We start from the raw sequence: 25,889 nt of genomic DNA, 5'->3' as shown, positions 1-25,889 counted from the left end.
CAGGCTGTACTCGTATCTGGCGGTCAGGAGGCACGCTGCTGAGAAATGGAGACTCGAGAGGGTCGTTTCGAGGAGCGGCCGGCATTGTCGGGCATGGGCTCAGCACAACCCTATCTCCCGTCACTACCACCTACGAGTAATACTATGAGCTAGACAATTCTTTGCGAGGGTCTGAATCCACCCGGTACCCCATCCCCATCCACTCGTGATGGCTGTCCCGGTCCCAGTCAGGGCAGTTAGTGTTTGTTGGCCGATTGATAGCAGAGGATACGGAGTACACACACCTGTCGAAAGCCCTGAACAACGGGGCGTCGTCCAGCCCTGTCCAATTCCAATCCATCCCAAGTCGCCCTACCCCGGTCGTTTATTATTTTTTATTGGATTTCTCGCCTTTCGTCCCAACTACGACTACGACTACGACTACGACTACGACTACGGAGCACTCATGCCGCCATGATGGGATTACTATTACTCCAGACCCCCTTTCCTTTCTCTTTAACTTTGTCCTTGTGTTCATAACTCCTCTTCGAATCAAAAACGACTCTGTGCACGCACTAGCCGTTTCGTCCTACGATCTATGGCGTCATGTTATTGAGATTCGAGCCTTCCACGGGGTGGCGAACCCTTCCTGTCGAACAACCATATCCCTCTCACAGAGAGTAACAGTGGTCCATTCTTATCTGGAATTCTAACACTGGAGCATATCAAAAATTCGTGGCTCGGTTACCGTCTGCTACTGGTCGGCGCTTCGAGTTGTTTGACCTGGAGAAGTCGAACTGGTATCGGGTCTGCTCAGTATAGCAGAACCCACAAACCGCATTTATTGCATTATTTTTCTAAACAAAGAGAGTTCCACCTGTCTCTGTTTATCTACCTTTCCAAGAAGAGGATAGAAGCAGTTCCAAGATGGCGGCGTTCTCAGGCCACGCATCCCTTCCAACACCACTCACACCCTCCATGCCAGTGACTGGTCCTATCCCTGAACAGATCGAAAAACTCCCAATCACGCCTCCAGAGATAACGGGACATTTTGACGAGAAGCTGTTCAAAACCGATCACAAGACGATCAGCAAAGCCCTTCACGTGCTCGCTACCGAAAGGCTGGCGCTAGAGCACCTGGAAGACCTATACACGAATTCAGTAGAGGCCCAGGAGTCGCTTTCACGTGCAATCAACCAGATTATCCGTGCGGAGACACGACATGGAAAGACCATATTTATCGGCGTTGGCAAGTCAGGCCATATCGCGAAGAAGTTGGTAGCGACATTCGTGTCCTTGGGCATCCACGCACAGTTCTTGCATCCCATCGAGGCTCTGCATGGCGACCTGGGAGTCGTGCGACCGAATGATACCGTGGTGATGATCACATTCTCCGGACGGACTCCTGAATTGATGTCGCTGCTGCCACATATCCAACCAGGGATCCCTCTCGTCATCATGACCGGCCATCTCAGCCAGAACACTTGTCCCCTTCTCGCGCACCCCTCAAGACGCAATGCAACCAACATCCTTCTTCCAACCATGGTCCACGAATCCGAGATCTCCTCCTTTGGCGTTTCCGCTCCCACGACATCCACAACCATCACGCTAGCCTTGGGCGACAGCCTTGCCCTCGCAGTAGCCGACGAGCTCCACACTGCAGCAGGTGTGCAGACACCAGCTATTTTCGCAGCCAATCATCCTGGCGGCGCCATCGGCGCCGTGTTGAAACCGCCAGCGCCGTCTGTGCCGCGCATAGCAGATCTAGCTACCGCCGTGGACCAAGTCCCAATCGCAAGGCCGCGCCCTGGGGGATTTCCCCTTCTGTGCCACGACATCCTCATCGCGGCCGTCCGCTCCCTGCGAGGCTATGTGCGCACATCTCCAACCCACATCATAAGCCCGCGCCGCATCCAACGCCTCCAGAATCTAGAACTGCCCATCGCAGATCTCGAGGACGAACTGGGCAAGATCGAAGTCGAGAAAACCGACTGGATCTCCGTCCTCGGCTCCACCACCGTCGAGGAGTGTAAGCAGTGGATCCTGCAGATGCGTGGCGCCGAATCCAACGGCCGAGGGAGGGATTTCCTTCGCAGAGGCACGTTACTTGGTATCGTCGACCACAATGAGGTCACTGGCATCGTGGATATAGAGGATGTCATGGGTGAGGATTTTGTTTGATTCCTTGGGTGTGTGGAGTGGGGGAGCATTGTATCATTCTTTCGGTTGTTGGCATTTTGAACAAACCAGAGACATTTTTCCCTTCCTTTAGATAAGGCTTGAAGAAGAAAAGAAGCCCCAGACACGGTGACGATGGGCGGCAATCTGTGCGAGCCTTTGAGCTCGCTTCATGATTCGGATTTCAGATGCTCGGGAAAGGTTTTTTAAACACCTGGATCTTATAACGACGTAATGAATTACTACTACCGATACCAATCGTCTTCATCATCTTCGTCGTGGTCGTCATCATCATCATCACCATCAGGGTTATTATCATGGTCATAATTTTCGTTAGGCAGGCTATTTGCGCTCGCGTGGTAGCCATGTAGTAGTGCAGCCTCCGGTCCACCGTCTGCTGCAGAAGCAGGTTGTTGGTCCTTATCTGGCCTGTCTTTGACAAATGCGATATGTCGGAGCGCTTCTCTCTTCTCACGAAGCTTGCGCACCCGCTCTTCCATTTCCTCCATCACATCGAACTCGTCTTCTAGCCGGCGTCCCTCGTCTTCCTTCTCGTCGTCTGCCTCGGTGTCCAGCCTCCGCCGTTTCTCCTCGTCTGCTTGCTGTGCGATTTGTGCAGCTGTGACCGGTGCCGCAATGATTGTGGCGCCTTCGTAGGTGGGAGGCTGGGCGGACTTCGTGGCTTCTGTCAATGGCGCGACTTCGCGCTCGAATGCCGCCCATTCGTCTTCGTCTACTTGTAGTTGCGGTCGGGTGCCGTCGGGTTGCGGTGCCTGAGATTGGGGAGGGAGGTCTGGTTCAGAGGAAGCCGTTGGCACTGAGGGCGGTGAAGGAGGCTGGGAATGAGGCTCTGTTGGCAAGCTTCGTCCTGCTAATTCTGCAGGCTCTTCCTCCGTCGTGCCGGTCAAGGTCACTGATCGAGACTTGGGCTTCTTCCTGCCGTCCCGGTCTGCTTCGTAACGGTCTTCCCGTGGGACCTCGTCGTCTTCGTGCTTGCGCTTCAGCTGCTTTGCGGTGGTTTCTTGGGAAGCAAGCGCGTTCTTTCGGTGGTTGGCACTCCTTAGGTGGCCTTCCCAGAGGGTTTCCGACTTCACGTTCAGGTTACATACAATGCACAGGAGTATGCCGGATTTCGTATAGGAGAGATGAGGATGCGCGATCCGTCGTGACTGGCGTTCAGCCGCGAGGAGAGCTCTCACGTCTGCCATGTTTTGTGGTTTTGGTCTTTCCAAGAGAGCTCCAGGTTCGTAGAAGCTCCTTCGCCTGTCCAAGGCAACGTAAACAAGTCGACACGCTCTGATGAAACATCAAACCCTGGTCTGCCTGGTCCATGCGAGTAATGGGCATCACGTGTAAAACTTATTTGGGCTAGTGACGTCGTAGGCGCCAACAAGATGCACGTGCCGCTTGCCCCACTGGTGTCCGGCTTCGGCACCGGAATAACAATTATACGCTCCATCGCCGCCCTTATGTCTTGGCACATCGTAGCTTCTAGCAAAAGAGATTCGGAGGGAAAGAGACAAGCGGCAAGAGGCATGCAGTTGGAGGAGGAGCCTGAGGGCAAAGCAATTCCCGAGACCAACTTGAACTCAACCCGGATCTAAACGTCGCAATCAAACTCTCCCAACCCACCTCTTTCCCCCAAGATAGTCTTCCTCATCTCTTCAACTCTCAACTCCACCATCATTCTTTCAGTCAGCAGAAGAGGGAAGCTATCATTGATTTGTGCAAGGGCGCCGCGTTGGCGCAAGAATACGAGGTCGTGTGAACACTCCCAGTACTCTTGGATACTTGTTGTAGATCGCGAATAATCCGTGATTGGTGACAAGTGTACATTTATCGCGTCTTTTGTAGCTTTGCGCGATCCATCTCCCGTCCTCTCAAAATGGCTGGTAAGCATTGGCAGCAGACGTCGCGCGTGGCATCACCCATGATCACCACGACAGCCCCTCCGTTGAGTTGTCAAATCATTAATACAGTCGCAGATGAACCTCGACGTTCAGGTCGCGCCACCAAGGGCCAACATACCAAAGATCGCGATCCGAATGAAGACGCGCCCACGCCTGCGACCAAGAAGAAGGGCAAGGGAAAGGGCTCCAAAGCCAAGCAAGTGGAGGAGGAGGTTGAAGAGGAGGCCGAGGAAATTATCCGCTGTGTCTGCGGCAAGTATGAAGAGGAGGAAGATGTCCCTCGAGCTATGATTTGCTGTGATAATTGTTCCGCGTGGCAACACAACGGATGCATGGGCCTTCCGGAAGACTACGAGGTCGATACCTACTTCTGCGAACAATGCAAGCCTGAGACGCACAAGGAACTTTTGGCGGCGATTGCACGCGGTGAGAAGCCTTGGGAAGCAGCAGAAGACACTAAGAAAGGGGAGAGAGGCAAGAAGAAAGGTGGTCGCAAAGGCCGAAAGTCTGGGGGCGCAAGAGCGTCAGACGTCGCAGCGCCAGCTTCGTCGCAGGAGCCCCAGGAGTCCCAGGAGCCAGAGAAGCCAAAGGAACCTACACCGCAACCAGCCCCAGTCACGGGGCAGAAGCGCAAGTTGGAGGAGTTGCCTCCTACACCAGAGGTCAAGGTATGTCTTCTTTGCCTGAGAAAGCCCTACTGATGCTAACGAAATTGCAGAATAAGAAAGTCCGAGGCACACCTGCAGCAGACACAAATGGAGCGAAGTCTACGACGCCGGTTGAGCGCAAGCCTAGCCAGTCCACGACTCCTTCAAGGCAAGGCTCCAAATCCGAGCAGAGTATTGGCCCCGCCATTGTGTCCGATCTCAAGGAATTGACCAATGCATCGAGAAAGGGAGCGGCACAAAGTTTGATGAAGCTCATCGAGCAGCAAATTAAAGAGCTTGTGAAGCAAGGGGAGTACGCTGTACCAACTCATTCTACCGCCCAAGACATTGCCAGCCAGACTGGTCTGCGCATCGAACACGCCTTGTATCACATTCAAGCCAGTGGTAGTGGTGAACCCAACGATGCCTACAAACAACAATTACGTGCTATTACCTTCAACGTCAAGAAGAACCATGCCCTAGGCGTGAAACTGCTTCAGGGCGATCTCACACCGCACAAACTGGCAAGCATGGATCCCAAAGACATGGCTAGTGAAGAACAGAAACGCAAGGATGCAGCAACGATGAAAGAGATGGAGAAACAACATACAATCATTGAACAGGAGGGTCCAAGAATCAGACGAACACACAAAGGCGAAGAATATGTGGATGAATCAAGACAGGTTGCGGCAGAATCAGTCACATCCAATGCGCCGGTTCGAAAATCAAGCATGGCTGAACAAGATGGAGACGCAAAGAGCCCAGAACTGGCAATCAAAAGCCCTTCTCAGGCATCCAGACCATCAGTTGACACCGCCCGACGACAGTCGTCGGCCAATTTCGATATTGACAAAGTATGGTCAAACGTTGCCAATTCGCCTACAGGTGGAGGTGATGGAGAAGGACCACGATTCGGCGAGCTCCCACTTCAACAGTCACCAGTGGTTTCTGCTCGCGATCCGAGTGGCCCAGGCACCAAGACTGATGCTGATATTGACGAACTTCTCAAGGATGAGGAGGTCGAGTCACCCCCGTACTCACCTAAGGACACAACAGAAAGTGATGGGACTGTATGGCAGGGCGTCGTCAACGGTGGGAGCCTGGGCAAATTTCACATATCTGCAAGACATGCGGCTGGCGCAACACCCGACAGCGATACATTAAGGATGACATATCACCAACTACTGCCAGAGACAATCGTTATTGCCGGACGTATTCAGCCATCCAAAGCGGAAGAGTACCTATGTGGCTTGGAATACAGCAACACCTCCGACCTTGTCATTGTGTACATGCCCGAGCCTCCGAAAACCACACCAGATCAGGTCCAGTTCGACAAGTTCTTCCGTTACTTCAAGTCGAAGGATCGTTTCGGCGTCGGAAATCCACATCCCATACCGGCTGTCAAGGACCTCTACCTCATCCCTCTTGAAGCAGGTCAAGAACTTCCCACATTTGTCAAGAAGCTTGAAACGGATTTTCCCGACCCAACGAACGAACGCATGCTACTGATTCCAATTGTAATCAAGAACAGCGAGCTCCCACACAACGTATCCACTTCGTCTGTGGCTAGTCCAGGGGGTGGGCCAGTTGCGCAAACTCCCATGACACCCCTCGACGGTACTTTCGAGACTCAGCAATCATCTGTGTATAGCCAATCGCCAGCTCCAGGCCATTATGCTATGAACGGCACGCCCCAATTGCCTCATGTGCAATCCAACTCTGCCACGCCGCATCCTTACCCAACTCCAGGCCTGCCAGCACAATATCCTCCACAACCACAATTCAATCCTCTCCCTCCGCAGCAACAACTGCCTCCGTCCCCTGCGGTGCTGAATGCTCAACGAGTTCTCGGTCCGTTAGCAACAGCCCCTGCGGTCGTACAGCTGTGCGCACAAGTCCCAACAGCGGGTGAACATGAGTTTGGCGTGATCAAAGAAATTCTCGAGAAAAACCCCGAAGCGGCCAACAGCCTGGAGGTGCTGACGGGAATGCTGCAGCATTTCTCAGCTGCTTCGAAATGAGCGGCGTGTTTGATGGTAGGACCTTTGCAATGGATGACGACCCAATAACGAGGGAATGCACATTGCGATTGTTGTGAGTTTATCTAGGCACACCAAGCAGATGGAAGAAGGGGCGTTGGTTCAAATGAAAGCCCGACAAAGGAATTCTCTAGTTAGGTTGTGGGTGTTGTTAGCTTAAGCCAGCTGGGCCAGCCAGCCAGCCCCCAGCAGGACACTAACAGCCTCAGCAGGATAGATTGGCTGGCTCTACGAGAAAGGAGACGATGTAAAAGATGTCTTGACATGTCACGGACTGTTCTTTTCCATCCTTGACAATCAAACATCCAGGGATCAAGGATGGCAACGAGAACAGGAATGGGAATGGAAATGCGAATGGATATGGTGCAGGCTGGCTGTGGTGTGAATTTTGCTGTGCGAGTGCTCCGTACCCAAGCTCCCGAAGTACCAGGGCAATTAGCTAGTGTCCGTGAATGATTCCATATGTTCTTCTCTGTTGATGCCAGGGCCGCTGCGGGTGCTGTTCTTGTTCTGCTCCCGTCCTCTTCCATCTAGGATTTTCCTTTGACTGGTGCGAATGGAATGCGATGCGATACGACACGATACTTTACAATACGATTGGAGTATGTTTCCCCCTCTCGTTGGGGTTCCTCCCTAGAGGCGCAATGTTGGCGTGGATGGATAGGGATGATACGATATGTACCAGCCCCGGCGGCGTTGATGAAAAGTTGGCAGCGCTGTGCGCTGTCCGCTGTAGTATGGGACGGACTGCACTGTACTACTGATAGGTGGACGGGAAGAGCTCTACAGAAAACATATGTTTGTACACATACATCATGTGCATGGATTCTTCCGTAGATCTCCCTCGTTATGTGTGTCTACCTCGCGGCCTCCAAGAAGGTGTTCACAAGCTCATCCCTCCTCCGCTCCTCGACGAGGTAGAACCGCAGATCCCTCAGGACGGACAAAGGCAGCTGCTCGACGTTCCTCACATGGCTGGGGATGACCGCGGCCTTGAGGAACGCAACGAGCTCCTTGCGCCGCTCGGTGTCTGACAGCTTCATCTTGGAGATGTACTCGCGGTACAGCTTCTCGCGATCCTTGTCCGGCAGCGCGAGGTCCTTCATCGCGGCTGTTTTCTTGTACTTGCGCTTAAATTCCGGCCAGTAGAGCTTCGGCGTTGCGGAGGCGTGCAGCAAGCGGAGGTATTGAATTTTAGGGTCTTTGAGGGCGGATTTGGAGAGCGTGGTTGGGTCGGCGGGGTCGTTGGACTTGTCTTCTTGGGCTTCTTGTTCTTTCTTCTGGGCTTGGATCGATGCGATGCGGTCTTTCGACCATTGGAGGAATGCTTCTTTCCGGGATGAGGTGTTGGGGAGGGCAATGTAGCGTGAGTCTTGAACAATGTTCATGTCTTCGATTACCTTCTCGAACACGCTGTAGGGTGAGATGCCTGAGTCGTCGAGTAGTGAGCGGAAGAGTGCTATGTTGTCGGCTGCGGTGAGTGGGACGCCTTCGTCGTCGTCTGGATCTCTGCCGTTTTCGTGCTCGCCGCCGTTGTCGTATTGGCCGGAGTAATCCCCTTCCATCTGTGCGAGTTGCCAGGCGATGTCATCCTCGTTGAACTCGACAGGCCCAGTGGGTGGTGGAGTGGTTTCGCGATCTTGTGATATGCGAGGCCGTTTTGTAGTGGCTGGGCCGCCGTCGTCATCGTCGTCATCGGTAACTTCAACTTCCTCGTATGAATCGCTATCGTAATTACCACCTACTGTCGGCTCTTTGGGTTCCATCGAGCTTGCTCCTTCAGCTCCTTGTGGCAGCTGTAATTTGCCTTGTTCTTCGTCATTTCCATCAGGGGTGCTCTCGGCCTTCTTCTTATTCTTCTCTTGCCACTCGAGTGTATCCATTTTGATGACAGCCATCATAACGTCTTGGGGGAATTTCCAGAGACTCTGTTTAGTCTCGGTGTTGTGAACAAATCTCCTGCCCAGCTTGGTCTTCACGAGCACCCATGGCGCACAAGATGAAATAGCTGTTTTGGACTTTGGACGATCGCCCTGGTTTCCCCGACGCCTGGAGTGTTCTTGGTAACTCCGGCCGCCCGTGAAATGACCAGGACCAGCAGCATTATTCCTGTTGAACTCGCCCATGGCATGCATGGATGCCCGGACAACGTGGTCGGGTTCGGTGGCGCCATAGTCGATATGTAGCGGCTCTTCAGAAGGAAGCGAGGGACGTGTATATGTGCTCGTCTCGGTCTCTGCGTGATAGTAATAGGAATGGCCAGTTGGTGCTTTGTGCTCGACCCATCCTGGAGGTAGCGGGGGTGGGTCGGTGCCAGAGCCCGACGTCGGCGCCGATTTCTTGTATGTAGACCTGAGCATCGCGTGTCCTGCCAGGATCTATGCAGTCATGCAGTAGTGAATCGGCATTGAAATCGAGAGGAGCGAGGTCGCGGGTAGTGTCGAGGTTGATTTGACTGGAGTTGGAGAAACTTGGGAACTTTCTGATGCCAGCCTTGGGGAAGCCATGCGGGGCTGTGATTGGCTGGAATGTGCAGAGGGCAGTTACGCGTGAAAGAAGTGCCTGGAGTCCAAATCAGATCACTCGCTCAGTACCCAGCACTAATTACCTGCGCTATCATTCAACTCACTCACTCACTTATTCAACCACCTTCATCCTCTCTTCCTTCTACCGCTTCTGCACACAGTCCTCACCAGCAGTCAACATGTCGCGGAGATACGATTCAAGAGTGTGTCCACATTCATGCCCAAACACAGGAAGCGTCCATTGCTAACAACCTGTCCCAGACAACCATATTCTCGCCTGAGGGCCGATTGTATCAGGTTGAATACGCCCTTGAAGCCATCTCGCACGCCGGCACAGCTCTAGGAATTCTAGCTCAGGATGGAATCGTCCTTGCCGCCGAGCGAAAAGTCACAAGCAAGTTGCTGGAACAGGATACATCGGCTGAGAAGCTGTACATTTTGAACGAGTGAGTTGGAGGGCGCGAGCAAAGTTGCTGTCACATTCAAGTATAGTATATGGGCTGACTTGTGTCCGCCACTCTCAGCAACATGATATGCGCTGTTGCAGGCATGACCGCTGACGCAAATATCCTCATCAACTATGCCCGACAAGCTGCCCAACGATATCTGCTCACCTACAATGAAGACATTCCTTGTGAACAGCTTGTCCGACGTCTGTGTGATCTGAAGCAAGGCTATACCCAACACGGTGGCCTTCGGCCCTTCGGTGTCTCCTTCATCTACGCCGGCTGGGATCCTCAGCGACAATTCCAGCTGTACCAGAGCAACCCCAGCGGCAACTACGGTGGCTGGAAGGCAACCAGTGTCGGCGCCAATAATGCTAGTGCCCAGAGTCTATTAAAGCAAGACTACAAGGAGGAATGTGATCTGAAGGAGGCCTGCGGTATGGCGGTCAAGGTGTTGAGCAAGACCATGGATTCGACAAAATTGAGCAGCGAGAAGAGTAAGTCTGGAAGTTAGGAAGCTTGTCGTGGTGAAATACTGACCAGACTCTACAGTTGAATTTGCTACCGTTGGAAAGACCAAGGATGGTAAGATCTATCATCATCTATGGTCAGGCGATGAGATCAATACATTACTGAAGGAGCATGGCCTCGCCAAGGAGGACGAGCCCGAGACTGGCTAGAGAAGGTCTTCTCGAAGGTGATGATGTTGTGTAAAATAAAAAAGAATGGAGCAAGGCATAGCACCGGCGTTTACGGTTGCCCATTCAGACGGCCAGTAATGGCAGGCTCACAATAAACACAAGACGACCTAGGATTCAAGGAAGTACCGCTTAGTTTTATGTTGTGTTGTTTTGTCTTGACTCTAAGAGCGTTCCTCTATGCGGGAGTGTGGTGCCTGTGTGACGTGCATTCTGCATGTTAACAGTTGCCTATTGACGGTTTGTGTTCGCACCTTCCCAACTAATGCAAACGCGCACTTTCCAATGTGACTGAATCTTCTGCTCTTATTCTAACCTCAACCCAGGCAGATCTGCCTACACTGGGCTACGCCAATTCACTTTCATCGAGTGTCTCGTGCTTGGGAACAGTCCAGTCAAAGATGTTCACTGCTCAACCCAGCCTTCGCGTATTAGCATATGCAAGGATCGGACATTGTTCATGGACTTAAGCTGCATGCTACGTTTCCATCAGCCATCTATTATTTGATCCTAGTCTAACTCCAGCCGAGAGTCGAGATCTATCCTGGACAAAATCCTACAAGTTGCGAGAACTAAGTCACATGCTACTTCAGAGTGAGGCAGATCACACAGGCTCCATTGCTCTGCAGCTCGCTGAATCCTTGCTTTCGACCTAGGGCCTACCAACTCGAACCTGCACCTTGTTGCACTATATCTATAGCATCACTCCCCTGATGGTTGGTGGCTCCACGGAGTTACTGTCTAAGTCCGTCTGCAGTGCGTGTTGCTTCTCGGAAGGCTGGCCCATTATGCATAAATCTAACTACGCCCGTACAGTCCGATTGCAGAGGATAAAAGACTGAGGGTGGTCAACTCGTTGGATTGCAACTGGCTGGACTTGGGCTTGACTTCTCACTTCATTTCAACATCATCCTGTCTAATGTCTACCATACAAGGCAAGCATGTCGGTCCTATTGGTCTAGGCCTACTCAATTTGACCAATCCGGCTAAAAACTTATCACGAGAGCAGGCATTTGCCGTGCTCAAACAGGGTCTCGACTCTGGTGCAACATTCTGGGAGTCCGTCAACTCTATGATTTCTCCCGTCTATCAGGCATCCATCCTAACTCGGTAACAGTGGTGGAGAGAATTACGGGACTCCTGACGCCAACTCTCTTCATCTGCTGCGTGATTACTTCGCGAAGTATCCCAACGATTCAGAGAGTGTGGTTTTATGCATAAAGGGTGGCTTGCGTCCGGACCGAACGTCAAACGGTACTCCAGAAGGAGTTCGGAGGACAGTGGATAACTGCCTTAAGATCCTTGCGGGACACAAAAAGCTTGACCTTTACCAGTGCGCTCGAGTTGACCGTGAGACACCAATTGAGGACACAATCAATACACTTGCTGAACTTGTCAAAGAGGGGAAGATTGGTGGCATCTCCCTCAGTGAGGTCAGCGCGAACACCATCCGAAGAGCGGTCAAAGTCCACCAAATCTCTGCTGTCCAGGTCGAGGTCTCGCTCTGGGAAGACCATGTCTTGAAAGACGGCATTGCTGATGTCTGCGCGGAGTTTGGTATACCAATCATCGCCTACTCGCCTATTGGCCGTGGCTTCCTCTCTGGGCAATTGAAGAGTGTTGATGACCTCCCAAAAGATGATTTTCGTCATATCCTTCCCAGATTTTACCCAGAAAACTTTGGCAAAAACATGGAGCTTGTCGAAAAGGTCAAAATCATTGCGGAGAAGAATGCCATCACGACTGCGCAACTGGCGATTAACTGGGTTCGACAACTATCACAACGACCTAACAGCCCTGTCTTCATTCCGATCCCGGGCGCGTCCAGTAGTGACAGGGTGAAGGAAAACTCCCAGGCTATTGATCTGGCTCAGGAGGATCTAGCAGAGATTTCAGCACTGGTCGATGGGTTTGAGACTTCTGGAGAGCGCTACCCTGAGCCGTGGCAAAGCCAGTTGAATGGGTAGAACGTGAAAGCAAGTGGGCATGTAGAGAAGCTCGATACGGGCTTCAGCACTAAGCCCAGGCGTTGGACAGGGACCTTATGCTATACTGTCTCACTTATTGCGAAAGCCAACAAATACCCATGTCTCTACACCCGCTTGCCCTGTGTAACCATAAATATCCCCCTTATCACCCATTAAAGGTAGAAGTCACACCAACACTTTCTTGCCCGGCGGCCGCCTCATCCAACTGAACATTCTTGTTCAATTTGGTCGTCTCCTCGTCGATTTTTGCTTGATCTGCATCCCCCTGCGCCGCCTCTATCTGGAGTGCCAGCACCTCCAACTGCAACTTGAGCACCTTGTTCTTGATCTTGCCGTTCTGCACTGCAGTCGTATCCCCACTGCCGATGGCGGCTATTGCCTCGTTAAACCCGCCGGTCCCGACCTCGGCTTCCTCAGCCACTTCGCGCGCGTCTTTGAGAATCTTCAGGTCTGCCGCTGATACGCTTGCCAGGTTTTGTTGGTCGATCTGTAGTCACGATGATTCGTTAGTTAGGTAGGTTGGTCGGAGAGGTGTTCTTCTCCTCTTGATGTCCATCGTGCTCCCTGTGTTTTTCGAACCCCTCGTTTCGCTTGGGTTCGGGGAGGATGCCCCGTTCACAATATGTACATACCGGGAATTTGGCATTCACCTCAGCCAGGGCGTTTCCCGCCACCCCATCGGAGACCTGGAACTGGCTGTACGACTGGACGGTGAGCGCACGCTTTGCTTTTGGCGCGATGGGACTAGCTGAGGAGAGAGCGAGCAAGCCCAAGACAATGGCGGTCGAGGAGAACTTCATGGTTTTTGCAATGGACGATGGAGAATGAGAAACAAGGAGGGACCTTTGAACGCAAAAAGAAGAACCACAGAAAAGAACGAAATTGACAGGCCAGCTGTACTAAGGGGAAAACCTAGGTAGGAAAGCGATGGAGTGCTGAAGAGAACCTGTCGAATGAGAAGCACAGTTCAGGGGTGGAAGAGGTAGACCTTCTTTATAGAGATCGAGTTCTCCCCATCATTTCCGCAAACTTCGATGGTGGTTTCCAACTCCCCATCGCCCGGCAGTCTCTACCGAGCAAAACAAACAAAAGAGCAAGTCGTCGCGCAAGAAAAGCACGTCAAATCGGGCTTGCCACGTGCGAAACGTCCGGCAAATGGGGCTGGAGTCCCTTTGTCCGTTCGTTTCGATGAGTGCGAGACTCGATGTGTGTCGTGCCAAGTTTGAAGCTAGGAGGTACAAGCTACTCCGGGTAATGAAGCGGGCCACTGCAAAGATGAATGCTTAGGTTAATCTGGAGAAGGCGAGAACTGAAGCTTTGATGAGCGATTTTACATGTCAGTAGTAAGGGATATTGATGGGTAGACGAGCTTATGATAGCATCGATTGTCGTAGGATTGCTTCTTTCGTCGAAGAAATGTTCCGGGAATCCTGAGTATCTAGATAGATAGGTCGTTCAGTTATTACTCCTCGTTGATAGTGTCGTCTTCTTCTGGTTAAGGGGCCCGAAGGCTCCTACAACGGCGGCAAGACAAGTGGAGATAAGCTTTGTTTCGCGATCCGCGGCTTAGCAGGATCTAGGTAGGATCTCATACGCGTGTTAAATAGACATGTTTCCAAGCACTCCCTAAGTACTGTATCTACTCGTAAACCCCTCCGCTGCGCTGGATTTCCCAGGCGAAATGGGGCTTATCTTGATATAATAAATCCCATGTGTTAACATAGCAAAAGGTGAAGTCGCCATGGTCGCTGAAGAGAAGCATTTTAGGAAGAATAAATAGCGAGGAAAATCCAAAGCATGCCGCCTGCTTTCGTAACAAACTCAATGCTTATATCCACTGCTGCTGCTGATCACGCATCCGCCGCCGCGGGTTTACGCCGCTGTTCCAACTTGGGCGGAGGCTTTCGAGCGGCCGCGGGATTTGATTGTGAGGCAGTGCTATTTGTCGACCTCACCTCCAACTTTTTCGGCTTCTTCTTTACTGCCGTCTCTTCCGCTTTCTGAGAAGCTTGAGACGGTTGCGATTTTGCGGTTGGGCCGCTCGCCGTCGTGGGAGCAGCTTGCGGCTTCGAAGATGTTGCTTGTGTTGCTGGTGTCTTTTGTGACTGGGGTGATTTGGAGGCGGGAGAAATCGTCGCCTTGGGTCCAGCCGAAGCAGAGTTTTGCGGTTTAGACGCTTTGGCTTGCCCTCCTCCAAACCCCGGTATGGACGGCATCGAAGACATCGAGGGCATGCTGGGCATGCTGGGCATCGAGGGCATCCAGCTCGTCAGATCCCTCGCCCACTCTTGGTAGTCTTCGGAGCTGCCGCCTCCATCGTCGTCCCGCATCTCCTCTAATTCGCCTTGACTCGGAGTCTTGGTCTGCTGGGCTCCCATCACCATCTTCTCCAGTGCCTTCTTCTGGCTTGCAGTGGCTTCCCAATTCGGAAAGTCCCCTACAACACTCCTCACGCCTTGACTTGCTATTTGTCCCAGATCCCAGAATGGACCACTGATGGCGCCGTACGCGGACCCGATCCCCCCGCCTAACACAGCGCCTACCGAAGACACCAAACCGCCGACTAACGCCCCCGTCAGTCTCCCGAGTGTAACGCCTGGTTGGACGCCTAGGCCAGCGCCAGCCGCAAGTCCTTGGAATGCTCCCGAGCGGGTGTATTTTGCGGCCTTGCCGAAAGATTCCGCTTCGATTTCTTTGTTGATGGCTTTCGCCAGGATTTCTTCACGAGCATTCGGGTCGCCCGCGCCGTACGCTGCTTGGCGTAACTCGTACGCCTTCTTTCCTGCTTCAAGCGCGAGCTGCGCGCTCATGGACGAGCTTTGTTTGACTTCATGCTCTGGAATCGCCGGCTGACTACTAGTAGTGGTAGTCGTAGATTCCATTTCTTTTCTTGGTTTGGGTTTGGCCTTGGGTTTGGCAGCACCCTGACTCTGACTCTGCTGCTGCTGCGTCTTTGGTGGTAGCTTTTGGGGTGCCATCTAGCAATTCGAACCGGTGTTGGAAAATACGCCGAGAAAGGCGTTGCTGGCATAAGCGAATAACTCCTAAAATAGCTTTGATGCTGTAGAATTTCATCCAGAACCATGAAGCGGAAATCAGGTTTGCGATCAACAAACAACCTTACGTCACCGTCAACATTAACTTCGTGGTGAGTGGCGGAGAGTGCGGGAGTGTGCCGGCCAAGATTTCCCAGTGTCAGTCACGCGAACCTCTGACGCCAAGTTTGAGGCTACGAGTAGGCACAGCGCAGGTGTGAAAGGTGTCGAAGTGTACATTGCGGAGATGAGGGATGAATAATAAGGGGCAGGATCTTTGATGAGGTTGTAGCTCCTCAGGAAGGGGATTCTTGTTTGTTTTTGCAGACCCATATCCGTCTACAGGATCCATCGCCATTGTGCCCACGAATGGCGCAACGATTAGAGGTGCATCCGGGGCTCAACTTCTCACGAGGCTAAACATGCTATGATCGATCATGTTTCGATGATGCCTCTCGTTGGCAGTGGTGCCTAGAACATGCCTACGCTCCACAGAAACTTGTTGCCCTGACTGATGATAAGCGGTTTCCAAGGATCCGTCTTCCTCCCCAAGTCGACTGTGTCGGCGAGCACAGTTGCCTGTGACAACGCCATTGAAATGCCAATCATACGAAGTTTCCGCCTCATCCAGGCACGATGAACTTTTGGTACAATGGACAGGACGCTCCCCCCATAGAGCGGCCAGATCAGGAACAGACCGCCCACAGCTTTCGGGGATCGACTCTGATTACCAGGGAGGCTAGCTGTGGCGGCCAGACGGCTTACCCACTCGTTATTGATGTGGTAGGCTACTGAAGAGCAGATTCCTTCGCCTGTCTCCTTGGCATATGTCTGGAGCGCTTGCAGTTCTTCCGTTTCTAGAAATGGGTTGGCATCAGTGTCCAGGTATTGGAAACATTGTGCGATCACGTCATATAACCGCAACAGTGTTGTGCGATATGTGTTCCAAACTGCGGCTATAAACACTGTTACCGTGGTCAGCCAAGTTCTACGTTGAGACATGCGAGCCAGTACTAACAGCTAGGATAGACATCAACCCTGCCAGGAAAGATGTCAAGGTGGGAAACTTCAAATGAATCGATATTCTTGGCATCGATTGTTTTTGGTTGCCAGGAATCTGGCATTGTCGATGGCCATTCTCTGAAACTTGGCAGTTGTGAACGTGCTGCGGCGAGAAGGTGTTCGACGTTTGCGCGTGAGCTTGGGTCCGAACTTTCTAACAAGGATGGCGCTATCTGAAAAATAGGCAGTGTTCGAAGGATCATGTCGTCAAGTGTGGTGACCACTGCTTGGCAACTTGTGCCCTGATCACGGTAGGGTACATCCCCTGGGATACCTTTACCGTTGAAAATTCTTGTGGTAAGATCTGATCTGTCGATACCCGACTCACTGACTGGGGCGTCATAATCTACAGCCAAAGCTGATTTTTCTGAAGGATGCTTTGGAGTATCATAAAAGCCAATGCCGCCAGAGGAGATACGTGTCCTTTGGTTGCGTGCTTTTATGATTGCAGTCAGGCCCTGAAGATGAGCAAGCCAGGGGTGAACGGTCTGCTCCGGAGGCATGATAATCTGAAGCCTTATATTTAGCCTAGAGTCAAATATGCAAGACCAAATCGCCGTCGTGAACCCGCTTACCTCGTACAATCCCATCAAACATATCGAGATCATTGTCTCAGTAGAAATGCAATCGGTATCATGGCGGAGGGCTTTCTGCAAAAGATTCAAAGATCGAACATAACTGCGTGCCGCTTGTGAAGCTATCCATTGGTTGGTCGCCGTCCTTGCGAGGAAGCATAATCCCACTGCATCAACGGTACCTGAAATCAGAGAATCCGATTTCGCGGTTCGTAGCAATGGCAACAGGCTGGCAAGGAAGCCTTTGGGAGACTGTGGTCCAGGGACATCAAGCACAAAGTTCTCAACGAATAGCCCAACTCCTTGTTGTTCATAGGGAACTGGCAAAGCTACTCGGAGGCTCCGAGAGGAGTCTTCGCGAGCACGCATGCGACAAGATACGCGGCTGGTCTCATCACGGAGCTTGATATCGAAGTCGCTCTTGTACCCCGTGCATTCTCGACCCGCCTTTTTGCAACGCGAACATCGCTGTTGAAAATGTCAGTTGTTGGGACAAAGAGGCCAAGAGGAAGCAACGCTCACTGGACGTTTTTCATCACACTTTGTTCAGGGATGCGTCAGCAAGAAACTAGTCATTTGGATCACCGCTAAGTACCTTCGTGTGCCTCGCTTTACATTGGTCGCAGCCTCTGCTGGGGTGTCCCGTATTCACCATCTTAGATTTGAAAGAAATATCGAGACCATGTTTGGTTTCAACCCAAGCACCACTGCGACCACCTTAATCGGCTTATCTGGCGTAGATTTCGAGTACCTAAGGTCCAACAATAAGGCTGACGGTATTGCCTTGTGATACACTCCCCGCTACTGGCTAAGGAGGCCTTGAAACCCGACCGTCAAATGTACGAGGTACGAAGTATTATTGTTAATGAATCGCCCCGGCACTACAGTAGTTGCAGGGGGCGATGACAAAGCAGAAATCCAGAGCCTTGCGGGTGCTTGCCACCCACTTGTGGAGTCTCAGTTAAGTTGGTTATCCTTGGCGCCAAGGCCTTGCTCACCTGCTTCAGGACGGCCATGGCATCACACGGCAACCTTTCATGCTAGCAATTAAACTTCCTAACAACCACCTTGTCTGAGGTATATATGAGTTGCTAGACCTTAGCGAATACGCAGTGACAGCACTGCGGTCTTCGTGTAAGTCGCTGGATCAAGCATAGCCGCCTATTCTAGTCTCTTATGGTGTTCGCTTTGCCGACCGTGGAGCCGCTTACAGTAAGGCCACCTCCCTGCGTCAAAGATGATCCTGGATTGGGAAGGCTTGCTTTATCCATTCAAATCCACAACCGTACCGAGTACGGCGGTAAGAAGCGAAGCTGATGTGGTGGACCGGATTTTGAGGCCGCGGACGAGTCCAAAGGATTTCATAGGCATATAAACCCATAGCTTCCTACCCACACGGCCGGCCTGTCTGGCTGGTTTATGGGGAGATTTCACTCCCCACGCTTACATAATTAGCCATCCCCTTCGGTGTGAGTTCTGCTTTAGACATCCTGTAATCGGTCCAACCACCGACCCACCAAGGCCGCAGTTTGATAATCATGGCCCAGTGGTCGACCTCTCTCTTCGAGGTCCTACGAAGCTTAGCGATATTTGCCACAACCGCGACGTCGATATGGCTGGTAAATTTCATTCGTCTGCACGTCCTTCACACCTCGACACTCGGACGTTACCTTCATAACGGCAAACATGGCATTGACAGCAAGGATAATACCGGTTCCTGGGCATGTGTGACAGGTGCGAGCGATGGGATCGGATACTGTTTCGCCGAAGAACTCGCATCGCGTGGCTTCAATGTGGTTCTGCATGGGCGAAACAAGGACAAGCTGCAAAAGCTTCGAGATACACTACAGGCGCAGTACCCGTCACGTTCTTTCCATCTCCTGATCATAGATGCATCAGATCGGGACAGCTGGAACGCCCCTATGACCGATTTCGTTTCCGAGTTCGAGGAATCCAACGCCCGATTGACGGTACTAGTGAACAATGTTGGAGGAGTTGCAGGTCCGTTTTATATGTTCGAGCCCATGGGCGAGCGACCTGCTAAGTCAGTGATCGCCCATATCGATATCAACGCCACTTTCCCGGCCGTTTTCACGCATGCCCTCCTCCCTCTGCTGTCTAAAAACCAGCCAGCTCTGATTCTAAACCTGTGCTCCTTTGCAAGCGTGTTCCCTCCACCGTATCTAGCACTATACTCCGGCTCAAAGGCATTCAATCAGGCCTGGAGCGAGGGCCTCGCCCGGGAGATGGAGGCCGAGGGGCTAGATATCGAGGTCATGGCTATCATGCTGGCTAGGGTCCGGTCGGCTATAAATCGGGGTCGAGAGTTCGACAACATAACGGTTCCCACAAGTCAGGTGTTTGCTCGTGCAGCGTTGAATAAAGTTGGATGTGGAAGGCTGGTGGTGGTTCCTTACTGGGCGCATGAGCTGCTAATAGCGGCTGTCAAGGTTCTGCCAGGCTGGTTGACTTCTAAGATGATTGCTGCTGGTATTCCTGAGGAGATAGCATGGGAGCGGCGCAACGAGAATGGCAAAAAATGAAGGTCAGCAAAGACAATCGGTGGCGCGAGTTGATGTGCTGTGATATGAAATAGCAGTCCCACGCGATAGGGGAGACTGATAACTCTGCGAAGGAATGACCTCATATCGGGTGTATGAAGCATTTGTTCTCCAGGTCCGTTAAGTCCAAGATCGCAAGGTCGACCTTTCGCTTTTCGAGATTACCATTCTCATCCAACTGCTCGACTTCATCCTCCTCATTCTCGTTGTCACCGAGACTAGCGATCCAGGCGCTTCCCTCTGTGTTTCTACATTTCTGCGATTCAGAATGAAATGTATAGCCAAAAGCATCGCGGGGGTGCCAACCCAGCTGATGATGATCTGGCTGGCCCAAGCGCCATAATACCTCGGGACGTCTCATGGAACCCATATCTGAGGGAGATTACCAGCGCTGTACCAGACCATGGACATGACTTTGCATGTCAATTTCTTGGTCTATCCTACAGTAGATGATGTTGTCCAGCCTAGTGCGATGATAGATGCGAGGCCATAGGTACGGTCAGCCAAGATTAAGTACGCCAGCATTGCATGCTTTTGAGACCAGTCAAGAGCCATCATCCAAATCCTGCAGGGAGGCAATATATCAATACATGGAGCGCCGGGTTAGAAAGCCGTTTTCGAAGAACGTATGTGACAAAAACTTACGCCAGGACAGTGAAATCACCGCCCGCACCTGCCACCAAAGCTGAGCCAAGCTTTGTAATTCCCAAGGATTTAGAGATGAGATTCTGCTGAGTGTTCGTCAAGGCCGTTGCTCCAAAGCAAGCCATGAGAAACGAAAGCTGCCACAACTGTAGCTTTTCCAGGCCGCAGAAGTGATCCAGAGAACTGGATGAAGAAATTATGCTCCTTCCGAACGAAGAACATCCCCATAGTCCTCTCCATAGCACGCACTACTACCGACTGGGCCGCACCAAGTGCAATCCGAACGACCAGGACACCGGCGTATCTGGTAGCCACACAGTGCAGAAGCACAATCAATCCCCATGAAGAGACGAGAACGGCAACAAGCTTACCCAACGAGAGCTTCTGCATCGTGTAGTACCCCGGCCATTGAGCAACAAGGAAGCCTGGAAGATGTTAGAATGCACAAGACAGGGAAGCACACTCCGCAAGCCAAGTTACAATCTCTTACCCACGCGGAAGAAAGTTTCCAAATGGTTGTACTCTCCTTTTGTGATGCCCCTGTCCTCGAAGACACCTAAAATGGCGGCGGATCCGAGAGTAGATTTGTCGACGTAGCATGCTGTCAACCAAGAATACACAATTCCAATCACTGGAACTAGTGCGAAAAGTAACGGGTCGATCGCTAGTAGCAAACTCATAACATGGAGGTAAACCTTTCCTTGCAGTCTGGTATCCTTCTCCGGAGCTGGAGTGGAGTCAATTAAGCTATTCAAATATCGAGGCTCTACCGAGCAATCTATCTCTGCTAATTATACACCGTCCTAGAAATGCATTCTAATCTTTCATTACTTCTCTGTGAGTTTGATTTGCCCGGATAATACAGCTAGAAAAGCAATTTGCACATCACTCCAGCCAGCTTGAGCCTTCCCGCTAGATTAGGGGCCAACATTTCATTGGCAAATTGCTGCTCCTTTCCTCCAATCTGTTGTCGTGAGATTGGGATTGGCATAACCTGCCTCTGCGATGAAATCTGTCAGTCGCTTCACCTGTCCGTGAGTTGGGAAAGCACTGAGGAGCTGTCAGCAACATGATTTTGAACAGGACCACTACGGGCCGCAATACTTAAGTAGCATTTCTGCCGAGGCCGTCTCCTTTGTATCTGGTCCAGCCACTGGCGCATCGAAACTGCATCATTATAAATGAACCAAGCTTGGATTGTGAATCACAATGGATGTACGGGTGCGTATTACTTTGACATTCAGCTCTGGCTTGATGTGCTTTCGGTATTGAACTTTTGCTTACTTGAATGTGATGATCTCCGCATCACGGATATTCGCCCAGTAGTCTCTGCTCATCTCGGGGACAGTTAGTTTGGCACCTGCAGCCACATAATCCGGAACACCTCCGCTGTGATCCCGGTGGTGATGTGTTGGCTGTGCAATAGAGTCAGCGGAGAAGATGAAAAGGTTGAGCAAGTACAGACAAAGACATAGGGTATCGGCTTGCCAATATTCTTCTTGACCCTCTGAATGGCGTTTAAGCTCCACTGAGGTGCTGCGTCGCACATGATGACTTCGTGCTCAAATTCAATGATCATTCACTTGGCTCCAAGGAAGGAATCATCCACAATAAGCCAGTGGACCTGCGGAAGCCCCATGACCGGTGTATCTGCCTTGAGGTCGTCAACAGTGGTATTAGGTATACCGCTGTTCACCATATTGCTATTGAACTCTGTCAACCGCGCGTGACTAATGCCTGTAACCTCGTGTGGTGCCGCCTTTGAAATGAAGCTCTGGTCATCAGGTATGCCGTCAAAAAGGTTCTCGGGGAATGCTGGGTTGATCACGATAGATTCGACATGAAAATCTTCTAATGTTGCGTCTAAGTTAGTGGAATAAGCATTGTACACAGTCTGGATATGACTAGGGAAGTACAGCACGGTCTCAGTTTCCTTCGCGTAGTCGATGGAAACTAGGTCATTTGTACATTCACCAAGTCTGGGTGTTCTTTAATGGTACGAACGATGTGTGGAAAGCTGGTCGTAGGGTCGACAACCACGGTGAGGTTGAGCGATGGGTCGTACACTGCTTGTCATTAAGTAATGGACTAGGACTTAAAGTCAAGGACGTTCCAGATGGCATTGAAACTCCCGAAACATTTGTTGAAGACTTCTTTGTCCCGTTATGTGATTTTGTCTGCAAGGCTGAGTATACACCAGTTGTAGTGAGGTTTCATACACCTGAATGAGTAATTTTGGCGACATCATGGTCCCATGACGCAAAGTACTCGGATAATGCAGCTAATACTGGTAAGCCTCTCCTCGGACCAGCTGTTGTGGAACTTACGGTCATTGTACCCTGACGTAATGTCAGGTGGAAGCCAGATCTGATTGTTGCCTTCCACGTAGCAGGAAAACCCGTCATCTCCCTCTTTAGTAGCCAGAGAGAAACTCATGCGATCAAGTCTGGGCGAAGCCCAAATCCAACAATCTAACGACCTTAGAAATGCACGAGTCTCAATAGAAGGAGCCGCTGACCAGAGGGTATAAACTCCCGGTCAACACATTGCACTAGCTCGTCACATTTTGACTCCCTGTTATCGCAAGGGCTGTGTCGGCTCTGTCCATGCTATAGCTCTGCATCAAGCTTCTTGAACGAAAATTACTGAAGATCTTCAGCTACTGATCCAACATGCTTCCAGGAAACAAACATCCTTAGGAGCATTATAGGTAATACCTTTTAAATTTCTAAGGGCTTGCTCGCAGCCAAGAGCAGTCAGCGTTTGATCGATAATGGAGCCTTCGGCTTCTGCAGCACTAGCCATTGGATCTGCAAATGCAGTATTTGCTAGGCTTAGGACGCTGATTGTGACTTTGAGTAGAATGTTTCTCGTCGGCATGGTTTGCTGAAAGATGTAGTAAGGATGAACACTTCAAGTTGTATGAAGTGTGCGGAAAATCGGTGCTGCTTGGACGAACTTGAATGTGTGTTCTTGGTAGTATGCAAAACAGCCATCCAAAGTCTTCTAGATATACAGACAAGTCTTGCATAATGTCACAGTCGCAATATGACAGCCTTGTCTTCGGCGGAAAATAAGCTCCAGGATCCACGTCCTCAAGGCTAAGCGGGCAAACCACGGCTAGACAAGGCGGTGCATTTGTCGGTAAGGCAGCATCATTCCTTTGATTTTAGCGTCGCAATTTTCAGCTCGTTGAAAGCATGACATAAATCTCCGATCTTACGACTGATGTGGCATGCACTGAAAGTGGAAATCTAACCTAAGAGTTGGCTTAAGGCGTGGCGATCTATTTGATACACCGATTCTGGAGACCTCTTAAGCCCCGAACTTGATTTTAATTTCACACGTCTTTTGGCACGCTGCAAATATTTCTTCTCTTACTAGAATGATGAAGGAAGAGATATTAATTAATACAGGAGGTACTATCCTCTAACACAACCAAATCAATTTAGGCTTACACCGCCACAACCTCTGATCTTCGAATTACTTCTTTGCCCTTTTTTTCAACAGCGCCAACCTGGATGAAGGCAGCATCGCTCGGAACGGCGAACTGCGTTTCGAAGCCTGCTTTCTTAGCATGACCCACCATCTCCAACGAGTTCTCTGTCGCACCTGCGTACACGACCCAGTCAGTCACATCAGTAGCGCCATTCCAACTGACGTAGCCTATGTGGGTTGAGTTGATAGCACAAGGAAGGTCGACTTCAGATGAAGCCCTGAGAACGACCAGACTGGGCTGGGTCGCTGGTGTGGCATGCCACTGCTGTTTGAAAACACGATAGCTCGAGACCAGTCCGGGGTACCCAAAAGTGCCCGTCCAGTGTACGTGCCCCTCGGGGTTGGTGCTGTCCAGCGGCCCATATTCCATGACGACAGGTTCCGAGCCATAGGCCACGAGGTTATTACCGTTTGGTAGCTGCGAGAAGGCCCCTTGAGACCATGCGTCGAGGCGATGTCCTGGATTGCTCATATTGCTCAGTAGCACTGGTGGTGACAGCGGATCAGGTGGCAGGCTTAAACTCAACGCTACCGCAAAACTTGGTTGGGAGTCAGGACGGGTCGGCAGGAAATTATTGTTCGCGAAACAGGAGAACACGGCGTGAGACGAGTCGATTTCGCGCACTTGTGCGTCATGTTCCCAGGCCTAACGTGCGATATTAGATCTGGAACACTAATCGATATTCTGATGAGGTCTGCTTGAATCTGACTTACAAATGATCCTCCTTCTGGCAAGGCTCCAAAATCTCCACCATCTCCCCCGTTGATTTCCCATATAATTTCACCTTCCGGGCTGACGAGATATGTGGACCAATAGTTGCGAGCATTGATCAGATAGTTTTCTCCAACGAGCTGGATCGAGTTGACGTGGAAGAAGTCGAACGGCGTACTCTGATTCTGTCCGAAGTTTCCGAGAGGTAGATGAGTCCTGTTCAATGGCACGTGGGCTAGTGGGCTCCATGTGAAAAGCACTTCTCCAGTGTTGATGTTAACTTCAGCAACGAGCGAATCTGAAACCCATCCGTCGTGAGGGCCACCCAAACTCGTCAAGTCTGCTTGTGTGGCGTTGTATGCCGTGAGCAGCATTGTGTTTCTGTGTGTGATGAATGATTCGTGCGGGTCGGCATGACAGATCGCCGAAACACCTGGCTCCATCGTGAAACCATCGAAGATCGGGCATACTCTGGCAATCTCATTGTACCTGGTATCAAGGAGAGTGAAGCCTCCGTACCCATGGCCCACAACACCTTCCGCACCCGTGGTGCCCTCCCCAGTGAAGTAGGTCAGCACAGGAGACCCATCGAAAGACTGCACACGAAAGTCAGAGGTGAGCTGAATGGGTCCACTCCAGACTAATTCTCCGGTGTCGCTCATTATAAGAGGTGACTGTTGCCTTACAGCAGGAGGTCGAGTGCTGGACATGGTAGCCATCACGAGGAAGCCATCAAATAAGGGTTCTCCAGTGCTATTGGTCAACAGCTGTGGAGGCTGTGCATCGGACGATTGGTATTCCTGCCATGGCCAAAGATTAGGATCGCTGCTGTTGCTCATTATCTTGCGGGAGTTGGCAGCGCAGAGAGGTGCGCCCAGGTGAGTAGCATCCTGTCGTCTTTGGATGGCTGATGTTGCAGCAAGTCCAAATAGAAAAGAGAGTAGGTAAGTCGGGGCCATTGGGATTGGTAATTAGCCCTGGTGTGGGGACAACCGGATGGTTGCAGTAGTGCTCGAAAAGGACAAGGATATAGTGGTAGTATAACTATAGGCGACGGCTGCAGCATCCCGAACAAGTCGTGGCGTTCTACTTGGAATATATTGAAACTGCTAGGCCCGCGGATTTGGTGGCCCGCGGACTACCAGAGCCGCGGAGCGCGGCACACGCAACCAACAATTTGCTCCGTACGACTGCGCCTGCGGTGGGGATGGCATTCTATACTCGAAGTGTCCAAATAGTATGTGTAGTTAATTACGGCTATTCTTGGTCGCCCAAAGGTCCCCTTCATTGCGAGCTTGGGTTGACATATGCCCCATATATATGGGGTGGCTCCACTCCTTAACTCCGATTGCCTCTGTCTACCACACATCCTCATTTATTTTTTATTCGTG

The 25,889-nt window shown here is 51.4% G+C and overlaps 16 protein-coding genes across 16 annotated transcripts; 6 read left to right on the top strand and 10 right to left on the bottom strand.

Annotated features, from left to right (window-relative positions):
* Nucleotides 1-906: 906 nt before the first annotated feature.
* A1O9_04191 (uncharacterized protein) lies at nucleotides 907-2,160 on the top strand (the record flags this gene model as incomplete). Its single annotated transcript, XM_013406483.1, has 1 exon — nucleotides 907-2,160. One exon carries the CDS (start codon nucleotides 907-909, stop codon nucleotides 2,158-2,160), a length of 1,254 nt encoding a protein of 417 aa, XP_013261937.1.
* Nucleotides 2,161-2,402: 242 nt separating this feature from the next.
* A1O9_04190 (uncharacterized protein) lies at nucleotides 2,403-3,365 on the bottom strand (the record flags this gene model as incomplete). Its single annotated transcript, XM_013406482.1, has 1 exon — nucleotides 2,403-3,365. The coding sequence occupies one exon, from the start codon at nucleotides 3,363-3,365 to the stop codon at nucleotides 2,403-2,405; it is 963 nt and encodes a 320-aa protein (XP_013261936.1).
* Nucleotides 3,366-4,042: 677 nt separating this feature from the next.
* On the top strand, nucleotides 4,043-6,735 carry A1O9_04189 (uncharacterized protein; the record flags this gene model as incomplete). The annotated part of the gene is made up of 2 exons (XM_013406481.1): nucleotides 4,043-4,735; nucleotides 4,786-6,735. The coding sequence occupies 2 exons, from the start codon at nucleotides 4,043-4,045 to the stop codon at nucleotides 6,733-6,735; spliced, it is 2,643 nt and encodes an 880-aa protein (XP_013261935.1).
* Nucleotides 6,736-7,610: 875 nt separating this feature from the next.
* On the bottom strand, nucleotides 7,611-9,113 carry A1O9_04188 (uncharacterized protein; the record flags this gene model as incomplete). The annotated part of the gene is made up of 1 exon (XM_013406480.1): nucleotides 7,611-9,113. The coding sequence occupies one exon, from the start codon at nucleotides 9,111-9,113 to the stop codon at nucleotides 7,611-7,613; it is 1,503 nt and encodes a 500-aa protein (XP_013261934.1).
* A 344-nt stretch (nucleotides 9,114-9,457) lies between these two features.
* Nucleotides 9,458-9,728, top strand: A1O9_04187 (20S proteasome subunit alpha 3; the record flags this gene model as incomplete). The annotated part of the gene is made up of 2 exons (XM_013406479.1): nucleotides 9,458-9,481; nucleotides 9,540-9,728. The coding sequence occupies 2 exons, from the start codon at nucleotides 9,458-9,460 to the stop codon at nucleotides 9,726-9,728; spliced, it is 213 nt and encodes a 70-aa protein (XP_013261933.1).
* Nucleotides 9,729-9,806: 78 nt separating this feature from the next.
* On the top strand, nucleotides 9,807-10,404 carry A1O9_04186 (proteasome subunit alpha type-4; the record flags this gene model as incomplete). The annotated part of the gene is made up of 2 exons (XM_013406478.1): nucleotides 9,807-10,221; nucleotides 10,277-10,404. The coding sequence occupies 2 exons, from the start codon at nucleotides 9,807-9,809 to the stop codon at nucleotides 10,402-10,404; spliced, it is 543 nt and encodes a 180-aa protein (XP_013261932.1).
* Nucleotides 10,405-11,341: 937 nt separating this feature from the next.
* Nucleotides 11,342-12,389, top strand: A1O9_04185 (uncharacterized protein; the record flags this gene model as incomplete). The annotated part of the gene is made up of 2 exons (XM_013406477.1): nucleotides 11,342-11,481; nucleotides 11,540-12,389. The coding sequence occupies 2 exons, from the start codon at nucleotides 11,342-11,344 to the stop codon at nucleotides 12,387-12,389; spliced, it is 990 nt and encodes a 329-aa protein (XP_013261931.1).
* A 166-nt stretch (nucleotides 12,390-12,555) lies between these two features.
* A1O9_04184 (uncharacterized protein) lies at nucleotides 12,556-13,210 on the bottom strand (the record flags this gene model as incomplete). The annotated part of the gene is made up of 2 exons (XM_013406476.1): nucleotides 12,556-12,897; nucleotides 13,043-13,210. The coding sequence occupies 2 exons, from the start codon at nucleotides 13,208-13,210 to the stop codon at nucleotides 12,556-12,558; spliced, it is 510 nt and encodes a 169-aa protein (XP_013261930.1).
* A 1,050-nt stretch (nucleotides 13,211-14,260) lies between these two features.
* Nucleotides 14,261-15,388, bottom strand: A1O9_04183 (uncharacterized protein; the record flags this gene model as incomplete). The annotated part of the gene is made up of 1 exon (XM_013406475.1): nucleotides 14,261-15,388. One exon carries the CDS (start codon nucleotides 15,386-15,388, stop codon nucleotides 14,261-14,263), a length of 1,128 nt encoding a protein of 375 aa, XP_013261929.1.
* A 528-nt stretch (nucleotides 15,389-15,916) lies between these two features.
* A1O9_04182 (uncharacterized protein) lies at nucleotides 15,917-17,451 on the bottom strand (the record flags this gene model as incomplete). Its single annotated transcript, XM_013406474.1, has 2 exons — nucleotides 15,917-16,410; nucleotides 16,836-17,451. The coding sequence occupies 2 exons, from the start codon at nucleotides 17,449-17,451 to the stop codon at nucleotides 15,917-15,919; spliced, it is 1,110 nt and encodes a 369-aa protein (XP_013261928.1).
* A 1,169-nt stretch (nucleotides 17,452-18,620) lies between these two features.
* Nucleotides 18,621-19,625, top strand: A1O9_04181 (uncharacterized protein; the record flags this gene model as incomplete). The annotated part of the gene is made up of 1 exon (XM_013406473.1): nucleotides 18,621-19,625. The coding sequence occupies one exon, from the start codon at nucleotides 18,621-18,623 to the stop codon at nucleotides 19,623-19,625; it is 1,005 nt and encodes a 334-aa protein (XP_013261927.1).
* A 100-nt stretch (nucleotides 19,626-19,725) lies between these two features.
* A1O9_04180 (uncharacterized protein) lies at nucleotides 19,726-20,013 on the bottom strand (the record flags this gene model as incomplete). The annotated part of the gene is made up of 1 exon (XM_013406472.1): nucleotides 19,726-20,013. One exon carries the CDS (start codon nucleotides 20,011-20,013, stop codon nucleotides 19,726-19,728), a length of 288 nt encoding a protein of 95 aa, XP_013261926.1.
* Nucleotides 20,014-20,357: 344 nt separating this feature from the next.
* On the bottom strand, nucleotides 20,358-20,968 carry A1O9_04179 (uncharacterized protein; the record flags this gene model as incomplete). The annotated part of the gene is made up of 2 exons (XM_013406471.1): nucleotides 20,358-20,713; nucleotides 20,779-20,968. 2 exons carry the CDS (start codon nucleotides 20,966-20,968, stop codon nucleotides 20,358-20,360), a joined length of 546 nt encoding a protein of 181 aa, XP_013261925.1.
* Nucleotides 20,969-21,568: 600 nt separating this feature from the next.
* On the bottom strand, nucleotides 21,569-21,837 carry A1O9_04178 (uncharacterized protein; the record flags this gene model as incomplete). Its single annotated transcript, XM_013406470.1, has 2 exons — nucleotides 21,569-21,703; nucleotides 21,754-21,837. 2 exons carry the CDS (start codon nucleotides 21,835-21,837, stop codon nucleotides 21,569-21,571), a joined length of 219 nt encoding a protein of 72 aa, XP_013261924.1.
* A 30-nt stretch (nucleotides 21,838-21,867) lies between these two features.
* Nucleotides 21,868-23,168, bottom strand: A1O9_04177 (uncharacterized protein; the record flags this gene model as incomplete). Its single annotated transcript, XM_013406469.1, has 2 exons — nucleotides 21,868-22,151; nucleotides 23,006-23,168. The coding sequence occupies 2 exons, from the start codon at nucleotides 23,166-23,168 to the stop codon at nucleotides 21,868-21,870; spliced, it is 447 nt and encodes a 148-aa protein (XP_013261923.1).
* Nucleotides 23,169-23,742: 574 nt separating this feature from the next.
* Nucleotides 23,743-25,457, bottom strand: A1O9_04176 (uncharacterized protein; the record flags this gene model as incomplete). Its single annotated transcript, XM_013406468.1, has 2 exons — nucleotides 23,743-24,432; nucleotides 24,501-25,457. The coding sequence occupies 2 exons, from the start codon at nucleotides 25,455-25,457 to the stop codon at nucleotides 23,743-23,745; spliced, it is 1,647 nt and encodes a 548-aa protein (XP_013261922.1).
* Between the last annotated feature and the right edge of the window lie 432 nt (nucleotides 25,458-25,889).

The sequence above is a fragment of the Exophiala aquamarina genome, assembly GCF_000709125.1.
Source record: "Exophiala aquamarina CBS 119918 chromosome Unknown aczIA-supercont1.3, whole genome shotgun sequence".
Taxonomy (NCBI): domain Eukaryota; kingdom Fungi; phylum Ascomycota; class Eurotiomycetes; order Chaetothyriales; family Herpotrichiellaceae; genus Exophiala; species Exophiala aquamarina.
This window is presented reverse-complemented; position numbering and strand designations above follow the sequence as displayed.